The sequence below is a fragment of the Aureococcus anophagefferens genome, assembly GCF_000186865.1.
Source record: "Aureococcus anophagefferens unplaced genomic scaffold AURANscaffold_7, whole genome shotgun sequence".
In the NCBI taxonomy this organism is placed as follows: domain Eukaryota; class Pelagophyceae; order Pelagomonadales; family Pelagomonadaceae; genus Aureococcus; species Aureococcus anophagefferens.
The window spans coordinates 1,651,237-1,675,113 of record NW_008705567.1 but is presented as its reverse complement, the minus strand read 5'-3'; the positions used below and the strand labels follow the sequence as shown (position 1 = coordinate 1,675,113).

At 73.1% G+C, this 23,877-nt stretch overlaps 4 protein-coding genes across 4 annotated transcripts in view; 1 reads left to right on the top strand and 3 right to left on the bottom strand.

Moving 5' to 3' along the window:
* Positions 1-579: 579 nt before the first annotated feature.
* Positions 580-9,921, top strand: AURANDRAFT_71496 (hypothetical protein; the record flags this gene model as incomplete). Its single annotated transcript, XM_009038024.1, has 2 exons — positions 580-1,658; positions 3,507-9,921. 2 exons carry the CDS (start codon positions 580-582, stop codon positions 9,919-9,921), a joined length of 7,494 nt encoding a protein of 2,497 aa, XP_009036272.1.
* Positions 9,922-10,633: 712 nt separating this feature from the next.
* AURANDRAFT_63633 (hypothetical protein) lies at positions 10,634-20,420 on the bottom strand (the record flags this gene model as incomplete). The annotated part of the gene is made up of 4 exons (XM_009037914.1): positions 10,634-11,362; positions 12,890-15,300; positions 16,486-17,771; positions 20,152-20,420. 4 exons carry the CDS (start codon positions 20,418-20,420, stop codon positions 10,634-10,636), a joined length of 4,695 nt encoding a protein of 1,564 aa, XP_009036162.1.
* A 651-nt stretch (positions 20,421-21,071) lies between these two features.
* AURANDRAFT_25382 (hypothetical protein) lies at positions 21,072-22,262 on the bottom strand (the record flags this gene model as incomplete). Its single annotated transcript, XM_009037913.1, has 2 exons — positions 21,072-21,401; positions 21,639-22,262. The coding sequence occupies 2 exons, from the start codon at positions 22,260-22,262 to the stop codon at positions 21,072-21,074; spliced, it is 954 nt and encodes a 317-aa protein (XP_009036161.1).
* A 1,205-nt stretch (positions 22,263-23,467) lies between these two features.
* AURANDRAFT_63631 (hypothetical protein) overlaps positions 23,468-23,877 on the bottom strand; it is a gene marked incomplete at both ends in the record, with an annotated part of 2,654 nt that continues 2,244 nt past the window's right edge. Inside the window, one exon of the mRNA XM_009037912.1 lies at positions 23,468-23,737. Coding sequence (XP_009036160.1) covers positions 23,468-23,737 — 270 coding nt within the window. The remainder of the gene's footprint in view (positions 23,738-23,877) is intronic.

The window sequence follows — 23,877 nt, the reverse complement described above, 5'->3', positions numbered from 1 at the left end:
CGGCCCGGCACGGGCCCGGCACGCGGCACGGCACTCGGCACGGGCCCCCGGGCACGGGCCGGGCACGGGCCACGCGGCCCGGCACGGGCCCGGCACTCGGCACGGGCCCCGGGCACGGGCCGGGCACGGGCCGGGGAGGCCCGGCACGGGCCCGGCACGGGGCCCCGGGCACGGCCCGGGCACGGGCCGGGGACGTGGCCGGGGACCGCGGCACGCACCGTCGCGCAGGGGCCCCTCAAAAGCGAGCCGTGCCTTTTGTGAAATTCATTTCGATTATTTTGGGTGCGACATCAAACTAAGCGAGCCGTGCTTTTTGTGAAATTAGCGGAATATTCTTCGATTTAATTCGAGGGCGACATCTTCGCCGCACGCCGTGGTTCCGAGCGCCGGCCAAGTCACCACACGCGCCCAGACCACCCGCCTGCCCTACGTCGACGACGCCCGCCGGGCCCCGGACGCGCCCCCTCGCCCCCCCGCGTCGACGAGGCGCCCCGGGTCCGAATTCCAAGAGTTTCCGGCGACCGCGCGAAAACTCCCCGACGAGCGCCGCGCCGACGCGCGCCTGGGACCGCCGCCGCCATGAAGCTGCTCCTCATCCTCGCCGCCGCCACGCTCGCCGCGGCGCGGAACTCGATCACGTACAACGGCGCGACCTACTCGACCATCCACGACATCGACCCGCATTCCTGGTCGCCGATCTGCGGGAGCTGGTACGCGGCCGTCCCCTCGGGGTGGGCGATCGCGACCTACTCGTCTGACCTCTACAACAACGTCATTAACGCGTACCCGTGGAACACGCACGTCATGGGTGTGCTGTCCGCCTCGGACCCCAGCGTCGGCGAGTACTACGGGACGGCGAACTACCCTACGTTTCTGTTCTCCTCCGGGCCGCTCTCCTACTGGACGGACGGGGCGGGCGGGTACAGGTCGACGGTCTGCAGCGGCCAGATCCTCATCGTCAACGGCTACCAAGCGCCGGACCCGACTCCGTATCCGACTCCGTATCCGACGCCGCTGCCGACGCCCCTCCCGACGCCGCTCCCGACGCCGCTCCCGACGCCGCTCCCGACGCCCAATCCGACGCCGCTCCCGACGCCCAATCCGACGGTCTCGCCGCGGCCGACGCACGTGTCCCACTCGACGCTGGTCGCGCACTACTCCTTCGACGAGGGGACGGCCGCGGGCGACTACGGCGGCCTCGACGGGACGATTCACGGCGCCACGGCGACGACGGGCCGCGACGGGAGCGGCGCGCTGGCCTTCGACGGCACGAACGACTACGTCGAGTTTCCCTCGGCCGTGACGGCGGACATCCTCGGGAGCAACTCGCGGACCATCTGCCTGTGGGCGGTCATCGACGAGTGGGACGAGGGCGCGCTGTTTTCGCACGGTTCCGGGGCGGATGGTATGGAGTTCGGGATCATGGCGAAGACGTCGGGAAGCATCCAGGTCCAGCTCCACGGGGGGAGCTACGACATGGCCGTGGCGCTCTCCGGGTCCGACGACGGCGACTGGCACCACTACTGCCTCGCCTACGACGGATCGTGGACGCTCTACTTCGACGGGGCGTCCGCGTACACGTATAGCGTCGCGCTCGACACGGGCTCGGACTATGCTCTCACGCTCGGAGACCGGACGGATCGAAACGGGAACCACTTGTTCTCCGGCGCCATCGACGAGGTCTACGTCTATGCGAGCGCGCTCGACGCGACCTCGATCGAGGTCCTCTACGACAGCATCACGCCCCCGCCGACGCCCGCGCCGTCGCCAGCGCCCACGGTGTCGCCGACGGCCGCTCCCTCGACGTCGCCGACGCCCGCTCCCTCCACGTCGCCGACGCCCGCGCCGACGGTGTCGCCGTCGACGTCGCCGACGCCCGCGCCGACGGTGTCGCCGACGGCTTCCTTCATCAATATCACGAGCATGGGCACGGAGTCGAGGTGCGTTGCCAACTTCGAGTGCGAGCTGCTCTGGGTCTACCGCGGCGACCCGGGCGCCTGCGAGAACGTGATCATCCAGGTCATCGAAGTCGTCGACGAGGAAGAGACGGTGCTCGCGGAGGACACGACCGCCAACGACGGCCGGGACGTGAAAGTGGTCCCCGGCGACGCCGAGGCCAATCGATTCACGATCCGGCTCACGTGCGACTCGGACGACTCGCTCACGGACGAGCTCGAGTTTTCCGTGTCGTACACGCCGGCGCCGACGCCCGCGCCGACGTTCGCTCCCTCGACGTCGCCGACGCCCGCTCCATCGACGTCGCCGACGCCCGCGCCGACGGCCGCTCCCTCGACGTCGCCGACGCCCGCTCCCTCCACGTCGCCGACGCCCGCGCCGACGGTGTCGCCGTCGACGTCGCCGACGCCCGCGCCGACGGTGTCGCCGACGGCTTCCTTCATCGAGATCACGAGCATGGGCACGGAGTCGAGGTGCGTCGCCAACTTCGAGTGCGAGCTGCTCTGGGTCTACCGCGGCGACCCGGGCGCCTGCGAGAACGTGATCATCCAGGTCATCGAAGTCGTCGACGAGGAAGAGACGGTGCTCGCGGAGGACACGGCGGCCAACGACGGCCGGGACGTGAAGGTGATCCCCGGCGACGCCGAGGCCAATCGATTCACGATCCGGCTCACGTGCGACCCGGACGACTCGCTCACGGACGAGCTCGAGTTTTCCGTGTCGTACACGCCGGCGCCGACGCCCGCGCCGACGTTCGCTCCCTCGACGTCGCCGACGCCCGCTCCATCGACGTCGCCGACGCCCGCGCCGACGGCCGCTCCCTCGACGTCGCCGACGCCCGCGCCGACGGTGTCGCCGACGGCTTCCTTCATCGAGATCACGAGCATGGGCACCGTGTCGACCTGCGTCGCCAACCACGAGTGCGAGCTGCTCTGGGTCTACCGCGGCGACCCGGGCGCCTGCGAGAACGTGATCATCCAAGTCATCGAAGTCGTCGACGAGGAAGAGACGGTGCTCGCGGAGGACACGGCCGCCAACGACGGCCGGGACGTGAAGGTGATCCCCGGCGACGCCGAGGCCAATCGATTCACGATCCGGCTCACGTGCGACTCGGACGACTCGCTCACGGACGAGCTCGAGTTTTCCGTGTCGTACACGCCGGCGCCGACGGCGTCGCCGACGCCCGCTCCCTCGACGTCGCCGACGGCCGCGCCCTCGACGTCGCCGACGCCCGCGCCGACGCCCGCGCCGACGCCGCTCCCCTCGGCGTCCCCGACGCCGAGGCCGTCCGCGCCGCCGACACCCGCGCCGACGGCGAGTCCTACCGCTTCACTCGAGAGCGGTGCCTTCGAGAGCGGCTTCGAGTTCGAGGAGGCGACTCCGAGCCCCTCGGGGCCGCCGACGCGGCGGCCGTCCGCCTCGCCGACGCCGAGGCCGTCCGCCTCGCCGACGTCGAGGCCGACGGACGCGACGCCCTTCCCGAGTACGCGCCCGTCGCCGCGGCCGACTCACAAGCCCTCGCCGATCCCGACGGAGCCACCAAGCCCGAGGCCGACGCCGGGCCCGACGGCGCGGCCGACGGCGGACCCGACGCCGCGGCCGTCCCCGCGGCCGTCGTCCGCCCCGACGCCGAAGCCGACGTCCGTTCCGACGCTCGCGCCGACGCAGACGCTCTTCCTCACCGAGCTGCGACTCAAGGTCGAGAGCGGCGGGCGGCGTCGGCGGATGCAGGACTCTGCGTGCGAGGAATTCGATTCGCTCGGCGTCGACGGCATCTACGCCACGGTCATCGCGGACTTCCTGAGCGGGTTCTTGCGCGAGGGCGCGGAAATGGCCGTCGACATCGCGTGCGAAGAGGCGGAGGACGCCGCTCGGACCATCGTGGGGCGCATGGAGGCGATCGCGGCGGACGTGACCGGTCTCGTCTTCGGAGACGCGGAGCCCGAGTCGGGGCTCCAGATGGGCGAGGTCGCGGCCCTCATGGAGCAGGAAATCTCGGAGAAGCGCGACGTCTTCGATCAGGCCCTCGTCGAGGAAGCCGTGCGGCTCGTCGAGGAGGCCGAGGAGGTCGAGGAGGTCGAGCAAGCCGAAGGCGCGACCGAGGAGACCGAGGAGACGCAGAGATATTCTGCGGCGGCCGCGTTCTTCGAAGCGCAGGAGACCGTCGTGGTCGAAACGATCGTCCTGCGGACGCCCGCGCCCTGGCCGTCGCCGACCGCGGGTCCGAGCAACCGGCCGACGCCTCGCCCGACGGCGCGCCCGACGGCCGCCCCGACGCCCTGCGACCCGGCGAAGGCGCCCGAGGCGCCCAAGCTCGCGTCCGCCCGCGTCTCGGACAACGGCGCGGGCGTGATCTTCGCCTTCGACGTCCCGACGGACCGCTTCGGCAAGGGCGGGTCGAACTTCGACTGCGCGGACCTCGTGACGATGGACGGCGTCGCGGACTACTGCGCGTTCCGCGAAGCGACGCTGCTCGAGGCCGTGCTCGGCGCGTCGAGCCAGATCGAGCCCGGGTCGACGGCGACGCTCCTCGCCGGCAAGCTCCGCACCGAGGGCGCCGAGCACTGCTTTCCCGCGTCGGACCAGGCGTCGTCGGCCGTCGTCGAGGGCCCCGCGAACCCGGTCGCGCCGACCGTCGTCTTCGACGCGCCGAAGACCGTCGGCACCTGCGACGAGCTCGTCGTCGACGCGTCGTCGACCCAGGGCAGCGGCGGCAGGCCCTGGAAGAGCGTGACGTGGGAAGCGACGGCCGAAGGCGCGGGCGCCGACGCCGCGGCCCAGGTCGCCGCCGACGCCGCCGCCGCGGCGGAGAACCAGGACACCTACGTCGTCGCGGCCGCGACCCTCGGCGGCGTCCAGCTCCAGATCTCCGCGACGTTCGTCAGCTACCTCGACACCGCCGGCAGCGCGTCGCACGCCGTGAGCGTCGCGGCCGGCGCGCTCCCGTCCGTCAAGATCGTCGGCGGCGAGGCCCAGACCGTCCAGCGCTCCGATGGGCTTCGCGTCCAGGCGCAAGCGTCGGCGGCGACGGCCTGCGGCGACCTCGACACGTCGGCGCTGACCTACGCCTGGGAGCTGACGGCGACGGACCCGGCGGACGCGACGCTCGGGATCGACGAGTCCCAGGACCCGCGCTACTTCGAGGCGCTGCCCTTCGAGTTGGACGGCGGCGCGACGTACGCGCTGCGCGTCGTCGTCACCGACAGCGCCGGGCTCTCCAACGCCGCGGAGGTGGCCGTCTCCGTCGCGGCGGCGCCTCTCGTCGCGCTCGTCGCGGGCGGTTCGTCCCGCACCGTGTCGGCGACGGACGCGCTCGTGCTCGACGCGTCCGAGTCCTACGACCCCGACGTGATTCCCGGCGACGAGAGCGACCTCGCCTTCCTGTGGACGTGCGCCGGCGACGGCTGCGGGTCCCTCGAGTCCTGGGACGACGGGGCGTCGACGCTGGCCCTCGTCGCGTCGCCGGGCTCGTACGCGTTCGAGGTGGAGGTGAGCGCCGCCGACGGCCGCTCCGCGCGCGCGAGCCAGAGCGTCGACGTCGTCGCGACGGCCGTGCCGTCGCTGGAGATCGCGCCCGTCGAGGCGAGCAAGGTGAACCCTTCCACGAGCATCGTCGTCGAGGCGACCGTGGGGCCGAACGACGCGGCGTGCGTGGCGACGTGGTCGATCGCGGAGGGCGCGACGGCCAGCGGCCTGGCGCTTCAGGAGCTGGCGCTCGCGGACACGTCGAAGTCGATCGACGCCGCCGCGTCGGCCCAGGTCCCCTTGGTGATCGCGCCGGCCGCGTTGACGGCGCGGAGCCGCTACGTCTTCGCGCTCGAGGCGGACTGCGGCGCCGGCGGCGTCGCGGCCGGCACGATCTCGCTCCTGACGAACGGCGTGCCGACGTCCGGCACCGTCGCGACGACCCCGGACCGCGGCACGTCGCTCGAGACGGCCTTTAGCATCTCGGCGAAGCTCTGGGTCGACGACGACATGCCGCTCAAGTACTCGTTCTTCAGCCGCGTGGGCGACGAGGGCGAGGCCGAGACGCAGATCGTCGGCGGCACCCTCAGCAACTCGTACGGCGGCGCGATCCTGCCCGCGGGCCGCGAGGCCGCGGGCTTCGCCGTCGCCGTCGTCGCGCACGTCGCGGACGCGTTCGGGGCCGTCGCCGTCGCGACGACGTCCGTCGCCGTCGAGCCGCTCTCCACGGCGAGCACCGCGGAGCTCGCCAACGTCGCCGACGCGCTCTTGTCGAGCGCGCTCGAAACGGGCGACTCGCAGGCCGTGGCCATGGTGACCGTCGCGGCGTCCGCCGCGCTCGAGGCCGAGGACTGCGGCGTCGACGCGGACGGGTGCCCGGCGACCTGCGGCGCGGCGGCGGACGGGCCCTGCGGGGGACGCGGGACGTGCGTCGACGCCGCGTGCGCGTGCGACGAAGGCTGGAACGGCCCGGCGTGCGGCTCGTCGAGCGCCGACTACGAGGCGGAGCTGGGCCTCCGCGGCGACCTCGTCACCGCGCTCGGGTCGTCGAACGCGAACACGAGCCCGAGCCGCGACGCGTTCAACCAGCAGGCGACGGCCCTCGACTCCGTCGTCGTCGAAGACGTGACGAGCCTCTCGAAGGAGGCGACGGACGCGGCGCTCGGCCTCGCGCTCGACATCGCGACGGGATCGAGCGTCCTCGGCGCGCCCCCGGAGACGTCGACGGCCGTCGCGAGCACCTTGAGCGACCTCATCGGCGTCCTCGCCGGGGACCCGGCGAGCGGCCGCCGGCGCCTCGAAGACGGCCGGTCGTCGGAGGACGACTTCGCGGCGGCCGTCGACGGCCTCGGCGCGTCGCTGATCGTCGACGTCGTGCCCGACCAGTACGCCGCGTCGACGGTCAGCGCCGGGATGGCGGTCACGTCGCAGCGGCTCTCGAACGCGTCCGGCGCGTCCCTGGTCGCCGCGGCCGTCGCCCCGGGCGCGGCGACGTCGTCCGCGTCCGTCGGGGCCGCCGCGGGCGGCGACGGCGTCGAGGACGTCGTCTTCGTCGAGTACCAGGAGAACACGCGCCCCAACGCCAACGGGTCCGACGTCGAGAGCACGGTCCTCCGCTTCGGGACCGAGGCGCGGGGCGAGGAGGACGCGACGCTCGCGCGGCGGCGCCTCGGCGCGTCGACGTCCGCGCGCGGCCGGCGGCGCGAGCGGCGGCGGCGCGCGCTCAAGGAGAAAGGGGACGGCGGCGGCGGCATCGTCGGGACCTGGGTGGCCGGCAAGCCGCTCGCGACGAACTACGAGTTCGTCATCCAGCGCGTCGCGCCCGCGGCGAACGTCTCCGACGCCGTCGAGAGCCTGACGGTCAACTGCAGCGTCGGCGCGGCGCCGAACGGCACGTGCCCGGGCTACGACGCGCCGGAGATCCGCGAGCTCGTCTGCGTCAACACGACGATCGGGTTCGTCGACGTCAACTGCAGCGTCGAGGCCGTGCCGACGTGCCTCCGCTACGCCGAGGACGTCGGCGACTGGGACGTGACGTCGTGCGTCGTCGTCGCGGAGACGGCGACGAACACGACCTGCTCCTGCCGGCAGGCGCCCGCGTCGGACTACGCGTCGGCGACGAGCGGCAACGCGTACCTCAACTACTACAAGCAGGCCTTCTCGAACCCGCTCGCGGGGTCGCTCGTCGACGACGCCTGGCCCCTCATCTGGCTCATCGTCGGGCTCGGCTCCGTCTGCTTCGGCGCCGGCATCGTCGGCGCCGTCCTCGACTGGCGGCAGGCGCGCCGCGACGCCGCGGACGACGGCGGCAAGGCCGCGGACGGCGACGGGCCGCCCAAGGCGGGCCGCGCGCCGGACCGCGCCGCCGCGCTCGCGGCGGCGCTGCCCGAGGGCCTCACGGCGAGCCGGACGGTCTGGAAGAGCCTCGCCGGGCCGTCCGCGCGCGTGTCGACGTACAAGAAGCTCCGCGCCGTGGCCGAGGTCGTCGTCCGCGAGCACGAGTGGTTCGGCGCGCTGCTCCACTACGAGGAGGGCGAGCCGCGGCTCGTGCGCTGCTTCCTCACGTTCGTCGACCTCCTGCTCCTGCTCTTCGGCGCCGCGATCGTCACGTGGTACTCGTTCCCCGCGGGCCTCTGCGAGGCGGAGATGACGGAGGCGAGCTGCCTCCGCGTCAAGTCGACGGCGTCCTTCGGCACGGGCGAGCTCTGCATGTGGAACCCGACCTTCGAGGAGCCGTGCACGATGGCGCCCCTCGAGGGGTCCGACGAGTTCTACGCGGAGCTCCAGGTCATGGTCATCGGCGTCGCGCTCACGCTCCCGTTGATCCGCCTCGTCGAGGTCATGAGCGACCGCTACCTCTTCGCGCCCCTGCGCGGCGAGGCGGAGGACGACGGCGACGGCGGGAGCCCCGGCGCCGCGCGGCTGCTCGCGAACCTGGGCCTGGACGCGGAGCTCGCCGCGGGCGCGCGGGACCCGCGGCGCGCGGCCGCGGCGGCCGCGCTCGAGCCGACGATGCGCGGCGTCCTCGACCGGCGCTACGAGCTCGTCGACGCGCGCGACGCGGCGTCGGACCCGAACGTGGTCGCAGACCTCGACGCGCTGCTGCGCTGCTACGACGCGGCCTGGGGCTGCGACCTCGAGGGCCGCGTCGGGGGCTGCGGCCGCTGCCGCGGCTGGCGGCGGCGCTTCGCGGCGACGGCGTTCCGGCGCCTCGTGGACGCGCTCGAGGCCTTCGACGCCCTCGCGCCGGGCCTCGACGGCGACGCGGCCGAGGCGCTCGCGGCGAAGTGCCAGCTCCAGTACTGGACGGCGCTCCGGCCGGGCACGGAGCGCCGCGTCTTCCTCCGCGGCGTCGACGTCGACGACGGCGGGCCCGCGCCCGTGGGCAGGTGCGCCAAGTGCCTCGCCCTCGGCGCCATCCTCCTCCTCGTGGGCGGCGCGTTCTACTTCATGCTCTTCGTCACGCGCGCGCTCGGCAAGGAGGTCATCCGCGTCTTCGTCGACGCGTCGATCGTCGCCGTCGTCGCCTGCGCGCTCTTCCTCATCCCGCTCCGGATCTGGTTCCAAAGCTACTGGATGCCCCGGGCCATCAAGGCGCGCGTGAGCTACGTCGGCGACCCCTTCTCGGTCCCTCGCGTCGCGTTCCGCACGCCGCTGCCCGTCGAGCCCTGCGACCTCGCGCGCCCGGCGCCGGCCGCGGCCGCGGCCGCCGCGGCCGCGGCGCCGCCGCCGGCGGGCGAGTCCCCGCGCGCGGCGATCGCGCGCGCCGCGCGCGCCGCGGACGGCCTCGCGCGCGCGGCGACGGCGCACCCGGCCGCGCGGCGCGCGGCGAACCGCGCGCACCGCGCGTCGCGCCGCGAGTGGGACGCGAAGCGCGTCGCGCGGTGCGCGGAGTTCTACGCGTGGGAGCCGCCGCGGGCGACGGGCCGGGCCATCGCCGTCGTCGGCTTCGTCCTCAGCTTCGGCCCCTTCTTCCAGCAGGTGCTCGTCGACGAGACGGGCGGCGTGCTCTTCGGCATCCTCCAGATGCTCGGCGAGGAGGGGTCGACGTCCGGCCCCGAGAACCCCTTCTTCTGGGCCTTCGTGCTCTTCATCGCCGCGCTCGCCTACTGGAAGCGCAAGACGCTCCTCCACGCGCCGGAGGCCGTCCGCAAGGCCTGGCGCAAGGGCGTCAAGGCCCGCGACCGGCGCCGCGAGGCCCGCGGCGGCGGCGGCGGCGGCGACGGCGACGACGACGGCGGCGGCGACTCCGACTCCGACGACGACCGCGAGGAGCGCACCGCCGTCGTCGTGTCCTTCGAGGAGGAGGGCGACAAGCCGGACGCGCGCGGCTTCCTCGAGCGAGCCCTGGCGAAAGACCCGGACGACCGCGCCGCGCGGTCCTTCTTCGACGAGGGCTCGTCGTCGTCGGAGGAGTCGGGCGACGAGCTCGGCGTCAGCCTCACCGCGCGCGGCGCCGAGGAGATCGCCCTGGACCTCTCCAACGGGGCCGCGCCCTAGGCGCGGTCCCGGCGCGGCGGCGCCCGACACGGTCCCCTTGTCTCACCCTGCTTGCACAACCCTGGACCTCCCCCCCCCCGAGGGGACCGCGCTCGAGGTCGACGAGGATCCGAGGCGGTCCCCTTTTCTCTCACCTTGCGCACTTCCCCATGCATCCACCAGGTTTCGCGGAGCCAGCCGGCAAAAGGCCTCCGCGCACGCACCATCGACGACCCTGGAGCTAACCGGCAAGTCCCCTCCAGGGCGCCCCCCCCCACACCAACCTACGCTGCGACGGTTAGCTCAGCTAGCTCGGTTCGCCTAGGTACCCCCCTAGCCCCCCTGGATAAGCAACGAAGCTAATTATGAATTCATAGTGCGCGCGATTCAACTTGAATTTCAAGTTTGCCCGGGACGCGGCGCCGGGCCTCAACCAACATCCACAAGCGTCGTTGCCTTTCCAGGCGCCTTTCCGGCTATCGTTGAGCGCTCTTAAGAGGCTCTGCGAGCACACCTAAGCCCCTCGATGAATTACCGCGGCGCGTCGTCGACCGCGGGCGGCGCCGCGGCCTGGGCGAGGTAGAAGAGCGCGACGATGAGGCCGACGGTGAAGGCCGCGGTCGTGTTCGTCTCGGAGCGGCCGACGTCGCCCGCGTTGACCAATTGCACAATGGTACGTGCCCCCCACACCATGGTGCGTGGCCGCGCTCCCGACTCCCTGCCTGAAACCACATCATGAATCGTCCCTACGAGCCCCCGCCGGCGCGTCGAGGCGCCAGGACGCCAGGTCCAGCCGCGGCACTCGCCGCGGCGGCGCGACGAGCGCGACGGCCGCGGCGCCGAGGGTCACGACGGCCGTGACGAGGAGGTAGCCGTTGCGGAGGACGGCGTCGTAGTGGGCCTTGGCCATGGCGGCGCTCGCCGGGTGCGGGAAGGCCACGAGGGCCGCGGCCTCGACGGCCCGGAACAGGGCCGCCGCGCCGGCGAAGCCCGCGGCCGCGTGGAGCGCAAGCGCCGGGGCCGCGACGGCGACGAAGCGCGCGCGTCCCCGGCCCGCGAGGCCGAGGCACGCGTGGAGCCCGACGCCGCCGAGGGCGGCGCCGCCGAGGGCCGACGCCGCCGTCGTCGCCCGCTCGAAGAGCTCGTAGGACGGCAGCCCCGCGCCGAGGCCGCCGCGGCAGCCGAAGAGCGGCGACCGCCGGTAGTCGCGCCAGTCGCCCGCGGAGCAGAAGCCGTCGAGGCACGACTTCTCGCGGGGCGCGAGGCACGCGCCGCCGTCCGTGGCTTCGAGGGTCGACGCGTAGAGGGCCGTGACGTTCGCCGCCGACACGGCGCGCCCGTGGAGCGCCTCGAGGTAGCGCCGATCCGCGTCGACGAGGGACGCGTGGTCGAAGGCGAACATGAGCTGCACGGCGACGACGAGGAGGACCGACCAGACGACCGTGGCGAGGAGCAGGGACGCCTCGATGCGACACGCCTCGTGAGACCGAGGAGGCTCATCGTCGGGCTGCCCCATGCGCAAAGCTTCAACTCCGTTTTGTTTGCTCCGTTTGTGAACGACGATGGTGAGCGTGCTGCCCATCATGTGATGCCGAGCTGGCCGCCGCTCATCGTCGCCGCCAATGTCGTCGCGTGCGCCTACGTCCTGGCCGCGGCGGCGTGGTACCTCGGCCGGCGCTACCACTGGTACGCCCAGTGCCGGGCCGTCTGGGACTACGAGCGCCCGCCGGCGCCGGTCGACTGCCGCGGCGACCTGGAGCTGGCGGCCGACGACTTCGTCGCGGCGCCCGCCGGCGACCCGGAGCCCGACGACGGCGCGGAGGCGCGGCTGCTTTGCTGCGGCGCCGCGCGCGCGCCGCCGGAGCCGCCGGAGCCGCCGGAGCCGCCGGAGCCGCCGGAGCCGCCGGAGCCGCCGGCCGACGCGTCGCCCGAGGTCGCGGAGGCGGCGGACCTCGAGGAGGCCTGGGCGTCGGGCGAGACGGGCGCGGCGCCGGACGCGGCGCCGGACGCGGGCGCGGCCGCGCGGGCCGACGCGACGACGGCGCGCGCCCTCCGCGCGCTCGCGGCGGAGGAGCGCGCCTACGCGGACTCGCTCGCGGCCGCGCTCGCGTCCATCGACGCCGCGTCGGACGCGTCGTCGGACGGCGGCGGCGGGCCGGCGCCGCCGGAGGCCGCGGCGGCTGCGGCGGCGCCGGAGGCCGCGCTGACGACTACCGCGCCCAGCGCGGCGCGCCCCCGGCGCGGCGCGAGCTGGGCCGCGCGCAGCGCAAGGGCCCCGGCGGCGGCGGCGGCGACGACGCCGGGTCCGAGGACGGCGCCGGCGACGCCGAGTCCGAGGACGGCGCGGCGGAGCTCCCGGCCTGCGCGCCGCGCGCGGCCGCGGACGCGCCGCCGCGGTACCGGCGCGTCGGCCCGCCGGGCGAGCCGCCGCCGGCCGCGGCCGTGCCCGAGGCGCCCGCGCTCGTCGAGCGGCGCGCGCGGGACCTCGTCCGCGAGAGCCGCGACGCCGCGGCGCGCCCGCCGTCGCCGGCGCCGCCGCCGGACCCGCCGCCGCCGCCGGGCGCCGCGCCGGAGCTGCCCGAGGCGACGGGCGACGGCTTCTTCTGGTTCGACGGCCACGGCGACCGCCGGGGCCCGTCGAGCCTCGAGGACCTCGAGGCGGCCTTCTCGCGGGGCCGCCTCGGCGTCAACAGCCTCGTCTACGACGGCGACCTCGTGGAGGCGTGGACGCCGCTCCGCGACGTGCCCCACCTGCGGCGGCGCCTCGAGCCCGACGACGACGGCGGCGACGCGGACGCGGACGCGGAGGTCGAGGGCTGGGGCGACTACTGGAGCTAGCGTTACGTCGGAAAAAAAACGGCCCGGGGCCCTAGCCGGCGATCTGGGACGGGTCGACGCCGTCGTAGGCGTCGCCTTTCTCCTCCTCGACGCCGGCGTCGTCGTCGTCGTCGTCCGGGCGCTGGAGGTTCGCGAGAGAATTCTTGCACACCTCCGCGCGGAGCTTCGCGGCCTCGGCGTCGGACATGGGGTGGCCCCAGTAGGCCTCGTGCTCGTCCATCTTCTTCTTGAGGTGCTTTTCTTCTTTTTCCTTGACCTTCTCCTGGACGGCGGCGTCGATGGCCTGGACGAGGCCCTCGAACTTGTTCGCCTCCGTGAGCTTGCCCTCGGCGACCATCTTCGCGCGCCACTCCGCCGCGGCCTTCTTCCGCGCGGCGCGGACGTCGCCCTGGACGGTCTCGCGCTTCGCCTTGGACACGGACCCCTCGGTCTGGAGCTTGGCCTCCGAGGACCCGAGGGTCTCGTCGCGCTCCTTGCGGCGCGCGAGGTCGCGGTCGCTGTACGCGGGCTTCCGATCCGGGTTCTCGAGGTAGCCCGCCTGGGGGATGAGCGTCTTGGACCACTTCTCGAGCTTGGCCTCGTCGTCCGTGCGCGTCGTGAAGCCCTTGAGCGCCGCCGTCGTGCGCCAGTGCTTGTAGTTCTTCTGCTGCTCCCAGTACTCCCGAATCTCCTCGGACGTCTGCGGCTCGCCCCAGCCCTTTTTGGCGTTCGCGCGGATCATGTCGATCTGGCTGCTCCACTCCGTGATCTCGGGCCCGCGCTCCTCGGCGCGGACGGCGAGCTCCTTGGACCGCGCGGACACGACGGCCTCGGAGTCGCGGCCCGCGCCGAGGCGGCGGCGGACGACGAACGCGCCGTGGAGCGACGCGCCGGGGTCCAGGTCCTCGAGCACCTCGCAGAGCAGCGTGTCCGGCGCGAGGTGCGGGTCCGTCGAGCTCGGCACCTTCCTCAGCTTGAAGGCCTTGCGCCGCGCGCGCTGGTCCTCGTCGGACGCGCCGGCGGCGTAGAGGCGCAAACTGGCGGCGTCGAGCGCCTCCCAGGGCGGCGTCGCGGACCGGTCCCCGGGGTACTTGGCCGCGTGCTTCTTCGCGAAGGTCTCCAGCAGCTTCGTCACGGGCGCCGCGAGCATCCCCTTCTTCACCGTCGCCTTGAACGCCAGGGGCTTGTCGAACGCGTCGACGCCGCCGAACTCCAGCAGCACGGTCCAGGGGCCGGGCGCCGTGATGACGGGCGCGAGGTACTCGCCCTTGTAGGCGACCTCGCCGCAGGCCGCGGGCAGCGCGACGATCGCGCGGACGAGCGCCTTCGCCTTGAGCGTGTCGTCGTCGTCCTCGGGGTCGTCCACGGGGTCGTCGGGGTCGCCGAGCGCGACGAGCGCGGCGACGTCGACCTTCTTCTTCGGCTCGAGCTCGGCGCCGAAGTCGGCGACGAGCCGCGGGTTCGACACGGAGGACCCCGTCATCTCGCGGAGCATGTCCGGCATGATGTCCGCGCCGGGCTTCCGCGTCCGCGCCGCGCGCCGCGCCTTCTGCGTCGAGCCGAACTCGGCGGCGTCCTCGCTGCCCGCGGCGGCCAATGCTAACGTCTTCAGGCTCACCCAGCCCTCCAGCGGCGACGCGAGGCGCACGCGCGACGTCTTGCCGTCGAAGGGGTTCAGCGCCTCCTCGACGGCGACGCACGTCGCGCCCGACGGCACGACGCCCACCTCGTCGGACGTCAGGGGCACGTCGGCGCGCGCGAGGGCGCCCGTGGCGTGCTTCACGACGACGGCCTTGGGCGCCTTGTAGACGAAGCGCGCCTGGCCGCAGCGCCGCTTCCGCTCCGCGCGGTCGTGCAGGACCTTGCTGACCTGCTGCATGCGCCAGGCGATCCACTCGACGCGCTCCTTGAGCATCTGGTTGCTGCCCTTGACCTCCGTGCCCTGCATCATGTTCTCCTTCTCGAACTTCATCTTCGGCGGCTTCATCTCGCAGAGCCACGGCGGCGTGATGAGCTTGTAGCGGTGCGGCGGCTTGCCGTGCGCGGGGCCCAAAGCGTCGAGCAGCTCCTTGTCGAATAACAACCCCTGCTTGCCGACCTTCCCGCGCTTCGGCAGCACGCGGTGCATGGCCACGGCCGGCGCGGCGCGCACGAGCACGTAGCCGTACTCGTCGGGGTCGTTGTACTCGCACCACGTGTCGTCGAGGTAGTAGCCCGTGCCGCGAAAGCCCGTCGTGAAGTAGTAGCCCTCCTTGGCGCCCTCCCACTTGATGCGGGGTAAGAATTCGTCCTTGAAGCCGCGCTGGTTCGCGCGGCGCATGTGGGCCTCGCACTCCGTGAGCTTTCGACCCTCGTCGCTGAGCAGGATGCGCTTGTGGACGAGGTGCATGCCGGGCAGGGCCTTCGTGACCTGCCGCTTCGGGTCCATGTAGGGGTGGAGCGGCTTCGCGAGCGTCTGCGCGCCCCCCTCGAGGAGCTGCTGCGGCACGTCGCTGTAGTCGCCGTGGTGCGTGCCCCGGTTGGCGCCGGACGCCTTGATGCCGTCCATCTTCGTCAGGTCGAGCCCCGTCTCGCACATGGTGCCTGCGCGTGCGTGCCGAGGCGACCGGGTGTGTGGTGTGCTTGAACGACGCGCGCGCCGCCGACGGGAGCGCCGCGGGTGACGCTGTGCGTGCCGAGGCGACCGGGTGTCTGGTGTGCTGAACGGACCCGCGCGCCGCCGACGGGAGCGCCGCGGGTGACGCCGCGAAGTCGCCTACTAGTACTCGAGCTGCCAGCCTCTCACAGAGAAACTCGGGTAAACATGCCGAAACGGTGCCGCCGTGGTGCCGCCGGGCTGCCCTTCAGAGCAGCGCCGGACGCCGTCGTCGACACCACTGTCGAACTCGTCGAGTCGCAACATGGGCGCCGGCGCCAGCACGGAGAAGAGCGCCCAGGAGCGGAAGAGCTACGGGAACCTCGCCGGCGCCGTCGTCAGCGCCAAGGCGCTGCGCGCCGCGCTCGAGAGCGTCGGCGACGACGACGTGAGCCTCTACGCCCTCGCCCAAAAAGCGACGACGTTCTCGCGCGACGACCTCGCGCGGACCTTCACGCCGCTGGCGACCGCGACGGAGGCGGACTGGGTCGGCACGTTCGTCGATTGCTTCTCGCCGGACTACGACACCGCGGAGCGGCCGCCCTGGGACATGCACTGCTGGAGCCGTCGCTACGTCGATCTCAACGAGGGCGAGCTGCAGATCTCGGGCTACCACGGCACGGCGGGGTCCGAGTGGGGGCGCCGCTTCGACAAAACGACGGACGTGAACCCCGTGCTCGCCGCGGGCGACGGCCCCGCGGCGCGCGTCACGTCGTTCCTCTGCAAGGTGCCCGCGGACGCGCCCGTGCGCGCCGACGCCGAGGCGGGCGCCCTCGAGTTCGTCGTGACGCTCGGCACCGTGGCCCGCGAGGGCGCGCGGGCCAAGTGCCTCCGCTGGAGCACGGTGTACAAGGGCGCCGGCGGCAAGTTCGGCGCCTGCGAGTTCCCGCCCCAGGCGGACGAGAACTTCTGGGTCATGGTCGAAGGCGCGGAGGAGGTCATCGGAGGGCGGATGGAAGGCGACGGCTACGACGACGACTTCGCGGAGGACTAGGCGCCGCCCGAAGGCGCGACCCGCGCCGCCGTCCGGCGCATCGCGCCGCGGCTTAAGGAGTTCGGCATGTTACGTTGAAGACAAGGTAAAAGCGGTCCCGCCGGCGGGACAGGTTACGACCGTCGCCCGAACAACGTACCGAGCCGCGCGAAGAGGCCGTGCCTCGGCGCGGCGGGCGGCGGCTCCGGCGAGGGCGCGGGCGAGGGCGCGGGCGTCGGCCGCGGCGAGGGCGCGGGCGAGGGCGCCGGCGAGGGCGCCTCGTCGGCGACGGGCGCGCCCGGCCAGTCGTAGCCGAAGCAGGCCGCGTCCTGGCGGTAGTAGTCGACGACGAGGTCCCGCGCGAACGGCGAGAGCGCTGACAGGAACGCGGTGTGGTTCCGCGCGCTCGGCATGGTCCAGTCGGAGTACTTCGCCGGCGGCGCGAGGGCGCCGCGCGGCGGCCGCCGCCCGGCGCAGGCCGGGCCGTGGCAGGACACGCTCGTGCGGTTGCGGCCGCGCGCGGACCCGCCCGACCGCCGGAGCGCGTCGAGCGCAGCGCCGTCGCGGAGGAAGTCGAGCTGGTGCTTCACGCGCGCGCGGCCCCGGGGCGGCGCGGGAATTTCGGCGAGGCGCCGCGCGCCGACGCGCTTCTCGAGGCGCGCGTGGATCGCGCGCATCGGGTGGTTCCCGCCCGCGGACCAGTTCGTCTCGTCCTCCTCGACGAGCTTCTCGAGGGCCGGGTGCGCCGCCAGAAACGCCTCCGGGTCGTCGACGGCGAGGCGCAGCAGGCGCAGCACGTCCGCGCGGAGCCGCTCGATCTTGCCGACGAAGGCGACGTTGCGGATGTGCGCGAACTGGCGGCTCTGGCTCAGCACGTGGTAGGACATGGCGTCGTCGCTGAGGTTGGCGATGGGCCCGAGCAGCGTCGCGTTCAGAAACCCCTCGAAGCGCTCCCGGGAGCCGCGGAGGAGTTTCGCGTACGCGTGCGTGCAGACGGAATCCCAGCGGTGCGTGTTCGGCGGCGCGCACCAACGGCCGTCGACGTGGCGGAAGACGATCTCCTTGTAGCCGCTCTCGAGGCGCCGCAGGGGGTCGCGCACGAAGGTGAAGACGACGACCCGCTTCTTCGGCGCGCCGCGGTCGCCGGCGGCGTGCAAAGCCGACGCGACGTCCTGCAGCGTGCGGCTCGCGGCCTTGCGGTTGACGACGTACACGAAGGCCGTGCCGTTGATCGTCGGCACCTTGGCCTCCTTATAGACGGCGAGCCGCGGCGCCGCGCCGAAGCGCAGCGCCTCCCGCGTGCGCAGCTCGTAGTCGGGGTCGAGGAAGCGACCGTCGCCGCCGCGCTCGACGTAGGCGTCGACGCAGCCGGGCTTCAGGCGGAAGCGCGAGTCGAGGTAGACCGACGGGTCCTCGACCTGGTCCAGCGACTTGGCGATGACGTGTCTGACGACGAGCGCGACGACGAGCCGACGCGCCATCACATCGTCTTGGCTGCCCCGTCGTTGAACTTTATTTCTTGGCCGAGCACGGGCCGAGCATTCCCGACCACCCGCCGTCGAGAGCTGCCCCGCCCGAGGCCACGACCCGGTCCGGCGCGCGACCGCCTTTCGCACATCTCGAAGGAGCACAAAAAGCTCCAGCATGGTCAAGGAGGACAAGGTCTTCGTCTGCAACGCGTGCCTGTGCTGCGTCCAGGGCATCTACACCGACACCTCGGACTGTTTCGGCTTCGATGCGAAGCAGACCTGCTTGTGCATCGACACGAAGGCGCGGGGCCTGAAGGAGTGCAACGCCAAGGGCCCCAAGTACTTCGTCCTCAACGCGAGCGAGGTCGACGTCGAGTTCCCGCGGACGCTCCTCAAACAGCGGAACCAGTGCTTCTGCTACTTCAACGCCTGCTCGCTCCCCTGCGACGGCAGCAACGCGCCGAGCGCCATCTCCTTCCTGCGAGGCGCCCGCGTCTCCCGCGTGAAACCTCGACCGAAGAGCGCGTCCCAGGTTCTGCACGCTGTACCCCAAGCCCGCGCTCGGCCCCTGCAAGAAGCTCAGCGAGATTCCGCACAAGGCGGCCATGGGCGGCGCGCCCCCGGCGGCGGACGCCGTGGACCGCGTGGAGCACGCGTCGCCCATGCGGCGCTAGATCTGGGCCCGCGCCGGGTCCACCCTGCTGCGTTGCTGCCACCTGCTGAAGTGGGTGCTTCCTTCTGTAAGCTCATGTTGCTGCACAGATTCAAGGAGGCTCGGAGCTGCCCCCTATGGCAATAGGGGCTCCTTCGTCTGTCGTGGTGCCGCCCTCGTCGACGAGGCCCGCAAACCCGGCCATGCGGGTCCGCGGCCTCCTCGCCGCGGCGTCGTGGCGGCTCGCGGCGGCGCAGGCGGCCCTCGACGGGCCGAGCGTCGTCTGCGCGAACTACGGCCAGAAGAGCAGCGACTGCGTCGACGAGTTCTGCCCGTCGGGCGCCCGCATGGGCGCGGCGGCCGGCGCCTGCCTCGACAACGACAACGCCGACCCCGACTGCTGCGCCTGGGCGGGCCAGGGGTCCTGCCGACCCGGCTACGGCTACACGCGGAGCTTCCCGTGCGACGACGTGCCGCGGTACACGAGCTGCTGCGTCCCCGAGTACACGCAGTGGGTCGCCTGGGGCGAGTGCGTCGCGGGCTGGACCTGGATCGAGGACGGCTGCTTCCGCTACTTCGACGACAGCAAGCGCTACGGCGAGAACGCGGAGGACGCGTGCCAGGCGCGCGGCGCGCGCCTCGCGTCCATCCACAGCGCGGCCCAGAACGACGCGGTCTGGAATTTGAACCCGAGCGGCATCATTCTTATTGGCTTCAGCGACTTCACGAGGAGGGCACCTGGGTCTGGGACGACGCGTCGAACGCGTCCTACACGAACTGGGCCAAGGGCCGGCCCGAGGTCAACGGCGCGCAGGGCCGCGCGTTCTTCTACCAGGGCCCCAAGTGGCACGACTGCGACGACCGGACGCGCTGCTACGCCGCCGCCTACGTCTGCAAGATCTCCGAGCCCGCGGGGCCGGGCCCGCCGTCTGGCAGCCACCGCCGCGCGCCGTCGACGGCGGGCACGATCCGCCCGACGTCGGACTTCTCGCCCGCCTGGGTCGCCCCGGCGTCGCTGCGGGCCACGAGCGCGCGACAGTCGTCGTCCGACGACGGCGACGACGAGCTCGAGGCCGCGTCGACGGCCGTCTACGTCGTCGGCGGCGCGCTCGTGCTCCTGCTGGCCGCGTCGTCCTGCCTCGCCTACCGGCTCCACAAGCGCCTCGAGGCGCGGGACGCGGCGGCGGCGGCCCCGCGGCCGGCGGCGCCGCCGGGCGCGGCGCCGCGGCCGCGGCGGCCGAGCGCGCCGCTCCGCGGCGAGCCGCCCGGCGTCGAGCTCGCGACCGTCGAGGGCCACACGCCGCGCCCCCCGCCGCCCAAGCCGCGGCCGGGGAGCCGCGTCTGCTGCGGCGCCGAGCTCAAGGCCAACTTCTGCCCCCAGTGCGGCAAGCTCGGCGCGCTCGTCCCGCCGGTCCCGCCGGACCCGCCGCCGGCCGTGTCCGTCGCCCAGCGGGAGCACGTCGACTGCGGCGACGTCGCCGTGCCCGAGGGCTGCGACCACGTCTGCCTCGCCTACCCGGGCGTCGCCGTCCACGACGACGAGCTCCGCGTCCTCGGCGTCGCGGACCGCGCGGGCGCGGTCGCGCGGCCCGTGCCCCGCGGCGCGCCGCCGGCCGCCGTGTCCCGCGTGGCGCGCTGGGCGCCCCGCCGGTCCCTCGCGCGCATCACGGGCGGAAGTTAAGTTAGGCCCACCTAGGGCGCGAACACGTCCGAGATGGCCTTGCGGAGCGCGTCGAGGCGGCCGTTCCACGCGTCGCGCACGTAGGCGTAGGGCGCGCTCGCCTCGCGCGGCGGCGCCGCGGCGTAGAGCACGTCGTGGGGCAGGGGCTTGAGCTTCGCGCCGCCGCCGAGCTGCGCGACGCTCGACGTCTTGAAGGCCTTGAGCTCCTCGCAGACGTAGTAGCTCGACCCGACGGCGGCGGCGACGCCGACGCCGAAGGAGAGGACGAGCTCGTAGGAGGCCTTGGCGGCCATGACTGGCCGCGTGCTCCTCGACGCTCGACGCGCCTCTCGACGAGGTCTGCGGCGGCAGGGCTCGTGCAACACGTCTGCACGATCGACCTCATCGCCTCTCGGCAGCTTAATCGAGGCAATGGTCGGCGTCCTTAATTTCCGCGCGAGGGGAGCGGGGTGTCGCGCGGGAACCTTCGCCGAGCCCTTCAGAGCACGCCCCGCGCCCATCGGGGACGCGCGACGCCGTTTCCCGGGCTTTCCGAGCCCCCCCCACCCCCGCCGCAACCTCCTAAACCCACTCCCCGCAGGATGAACGCCACGCGCATGCTCGTGCCCAAGCTGGCGCGGTCCGTCGGGCCGGCGCGGCGCCCCTTCTCCGTCTTCGACCCCCTGGCGGGCCCCGTGCAGCGCATGCCGAACAAGGTCGAGGAGTGGCGCAAGCCCTTCGTCGCGAACATCGAACTCGTGGGCGCGGACAACCCGACGTACCTCAAGGGCTCCGAGGACAAGGCCCAGGTCATGATCGCCGGCGCCATCGTGTCCTTCGGCCTCATCCAGATCATGCGGGGGCTCTACAACATGAGCAACGGCTGCGGCAAGAACGAGTAGGCCGCCCCCCCCCTGTTTCGCGCCGACCTAAGACCCGGCGCTCTTCGTATTAGGGGTCCTCCCTCACTTCGTTTTCCTGTTCTCCACGGCGGCGGAGAGGTCGCCGATGACGCGGGGCTGGACCTGCTGGAGCCCGACGAAGAGGAGCGCGACGGCGCAGCAGATGACGCCGACGACGATGTAGGCGACGCTCGTGAAGTGGTCCGCGCCCCCGAAGTTGGACAGCGTCGTCATCGTCAGGTACTTGTCGCCGCCGAACTTGCGGACCCAGAAGCGGCTCTCGACGGCGAACGTCACCGACTCGCCCTTCTCGACGTCCGTCGATATCTTCCCGTAGAGCTTGCGGAAGTGGGGCAGCGCCGCCGTGCGCATGTGGACCATGAAGTGCTCGTCCTCGACGCCCACGAGCGGCGAGATGTTGTCCGGGTAGGTCTCGTAGAGGTACTGGAACTTGTCGGGCCGCTCGTAGGAGAAGAGCGCGTAGTCGCCCGCGTCGCAGCGCTCGTCGTCGAAGCGGCCGCCGACGCAGGCGTAGCCGAGGCAGCCGGCGTCGAGGCCGTGAGTTTGACACACGCTGTCGGCGCAGGGCGTTTTCGTGTCGTAGGGCGGCGCGTTCAAGCAGCCTTCGACGTCCGCCTCGGGGATCCCCGTCCGGTACTCGAACGTGTCCGGCTGGATGAACTTGTGGCTCCGGTCGCTCCACCAGGCGATCTTCTCCTCCTTCATCTCCAGGCCCGCCGGCGACGACACCGTGAACGTGTCGCTGAAGAAGGAGTTCGCTAAAAGCCCGCAGGGGGACAGCGTCCGGTCGCCCGACGTCTTCAGCGGCTCGCAGGCGCTGAGCTCGTCCTTCTCCAGGATGGAGCCCATGAGCTGCTCGTGGGAGAGGGACGTCGAGTAGCGCTTGTGGTTCTGGTAGACGTTGCCGAGCTCGTAGTAGACGTAGATCGGCGCGGCCATCTTCTCGGGCGCCTTCATCGTCACCGCGCAGCTCGCGGTCTGCCCGAGGCCGGACACGCGGCAGGCCTCGTGCGCGCCCGGGGCGTCGGGCCCGTCGTAGTGCGCCTTGACCTGGACGACGCTCGACGTCGCGTAGAGGATGAGCACGCCGACGACGATGCAGCCCGCGCCGAGGACGGCGAAGGTCGTGATCACGTTGCCGGGCGTCAGCGTCGGCTGCCAGGCCGCCATCTCCTGCTGGTAGAACTTGCCCGCCGGCGGCCGCCGCGACTTCGTCTTCGGCGCGTCGGCCATGGTGGAAGAGGAGCGCCCGCTTCCGGCCGCCGACGACGACCGCCACAGCCTCAAAAGCCCGCCCCGGCAACTTAAAACCATGGTCTGCAATGTGCCAGTTCAACACCCACCTTTTTTGGTACGAGTAATGGGCAGCTTCTAACCGGTTCGAGAACAAGCATGGACGGCGGCCTGCCCATCCGCGAGTTCCGGCCGTCGAAGGAGCCGGCGCGGGACCCGAACTCGCCCCTGCGCGCGGCGGCGGCGGCGGCGGCGGCGGAGGAGGCCGAGCGGGCGCGCGACGCGGCCGCCCAGCGCGAGGTCGTCGCCGACGCGTCGCAGGCGGCGTCCGGCGTCGCGCGGGCGACGGCCCTGCGGGCGCTCGCGGCCAGCGGCCGCGTCTCCGCCGCCGACGCCGTCGGCCTCTACGGCACGTCGCGCCGGGGCTTTTTTTGCACCGCGGGCGACGCGGCCGCGCGGCACCAGGCGCTCGAGGCCGCGCGGGCCGTCGTCGCGCGCGGCGACGCGGGCGACGCCGGCGCCGTCCTCGACATGGCCGCGGCGGCGCTCGGGCCCGAGGCCGGCGAGGGCGACGCGGACGCGCGGCTCGCCGCGGCGCTCTGCTTCCGCGACGGTTTACTGTCAAAATCGGCGGGCGTCCGCGCGGCGGCCGTCGAGCGGCTGCCGGGCGTCGTGCCCGCCGTCGAGGACGGCGACGCCCGCGTCCAGACGGCGGTCCTGCGGCTCCTCGGCGAGGAGCTCGGCGACCTGCGGGAGAAGCCGCGCGGGGGGCCCGGGAGCAGGGTCGCGCGCGCCGCCGCGGTCGCCGCGGCGCGCGTCGCGGGGAACGTCCCGCCCGACGGCGACCCGGGCCGCGCCCACGCGCCGCCCGCGCGCGCCGCGGCCTGCGCCTTCGTCGAGACGACGTGCTGCTGGACGGCGGAGTGCCAGGCCGCGGTGCTCGCGGCCGCCGCGAGCGGCGACGCGCTCCTGCGGCTCGCGGCCGTGTCGGCCCTCGCGACGGCGCCCTACAAGGAGCGCATCGCCGCGGCCGTCGCCAACGCGGAGAGCGACGGCGACGCGCGCGTGCGGGACGCGGCGACCTACGCGAAGGCGAGCCTCGACATCGCGGGCGAGGCCAAGGCGCGGCGGCGCAAGGCGAAGGACGCGGGCGGCGACGCGACGCCCGGCGACTAAGGAGGCGGGTGCTATATGAAAAGGAGAGGCTAGGGCAGCGCCTTGCCCGCGTAGACTTGCTCGAGCTTCATGGACCCGTCCATGTTGCAGCTCGCGAAGGAGACCTTCTCCTCGATCTCCATGTGCTCCGTGAGCTCGTCCTCGCCGACGGGGATGCAGACGCGGAAGTAGAGGAGGCAGCAGAGGAAGACGTTGAGCACGACGAGGAGGACGATGACGACCCACCAGTAGCTCATGCCCCCGAGAGCGCTCGCGGCGTCCACGCCGTCGTCGTCCTCGTCCTCGTCCGCGGCCGCGGCCTTCTCCGCGAGCGTCGTCGGGCTCGGCGTCGGCAGCGGCGTCGGGGGCAGCGACGGCGCGGGCGTGATCGTCGGCGCGGGCGTCATCGTCGGCGCGGCCGTCGTCGGCGGCGGCGTCGGCGTCGACGCCGCGGCCGCGG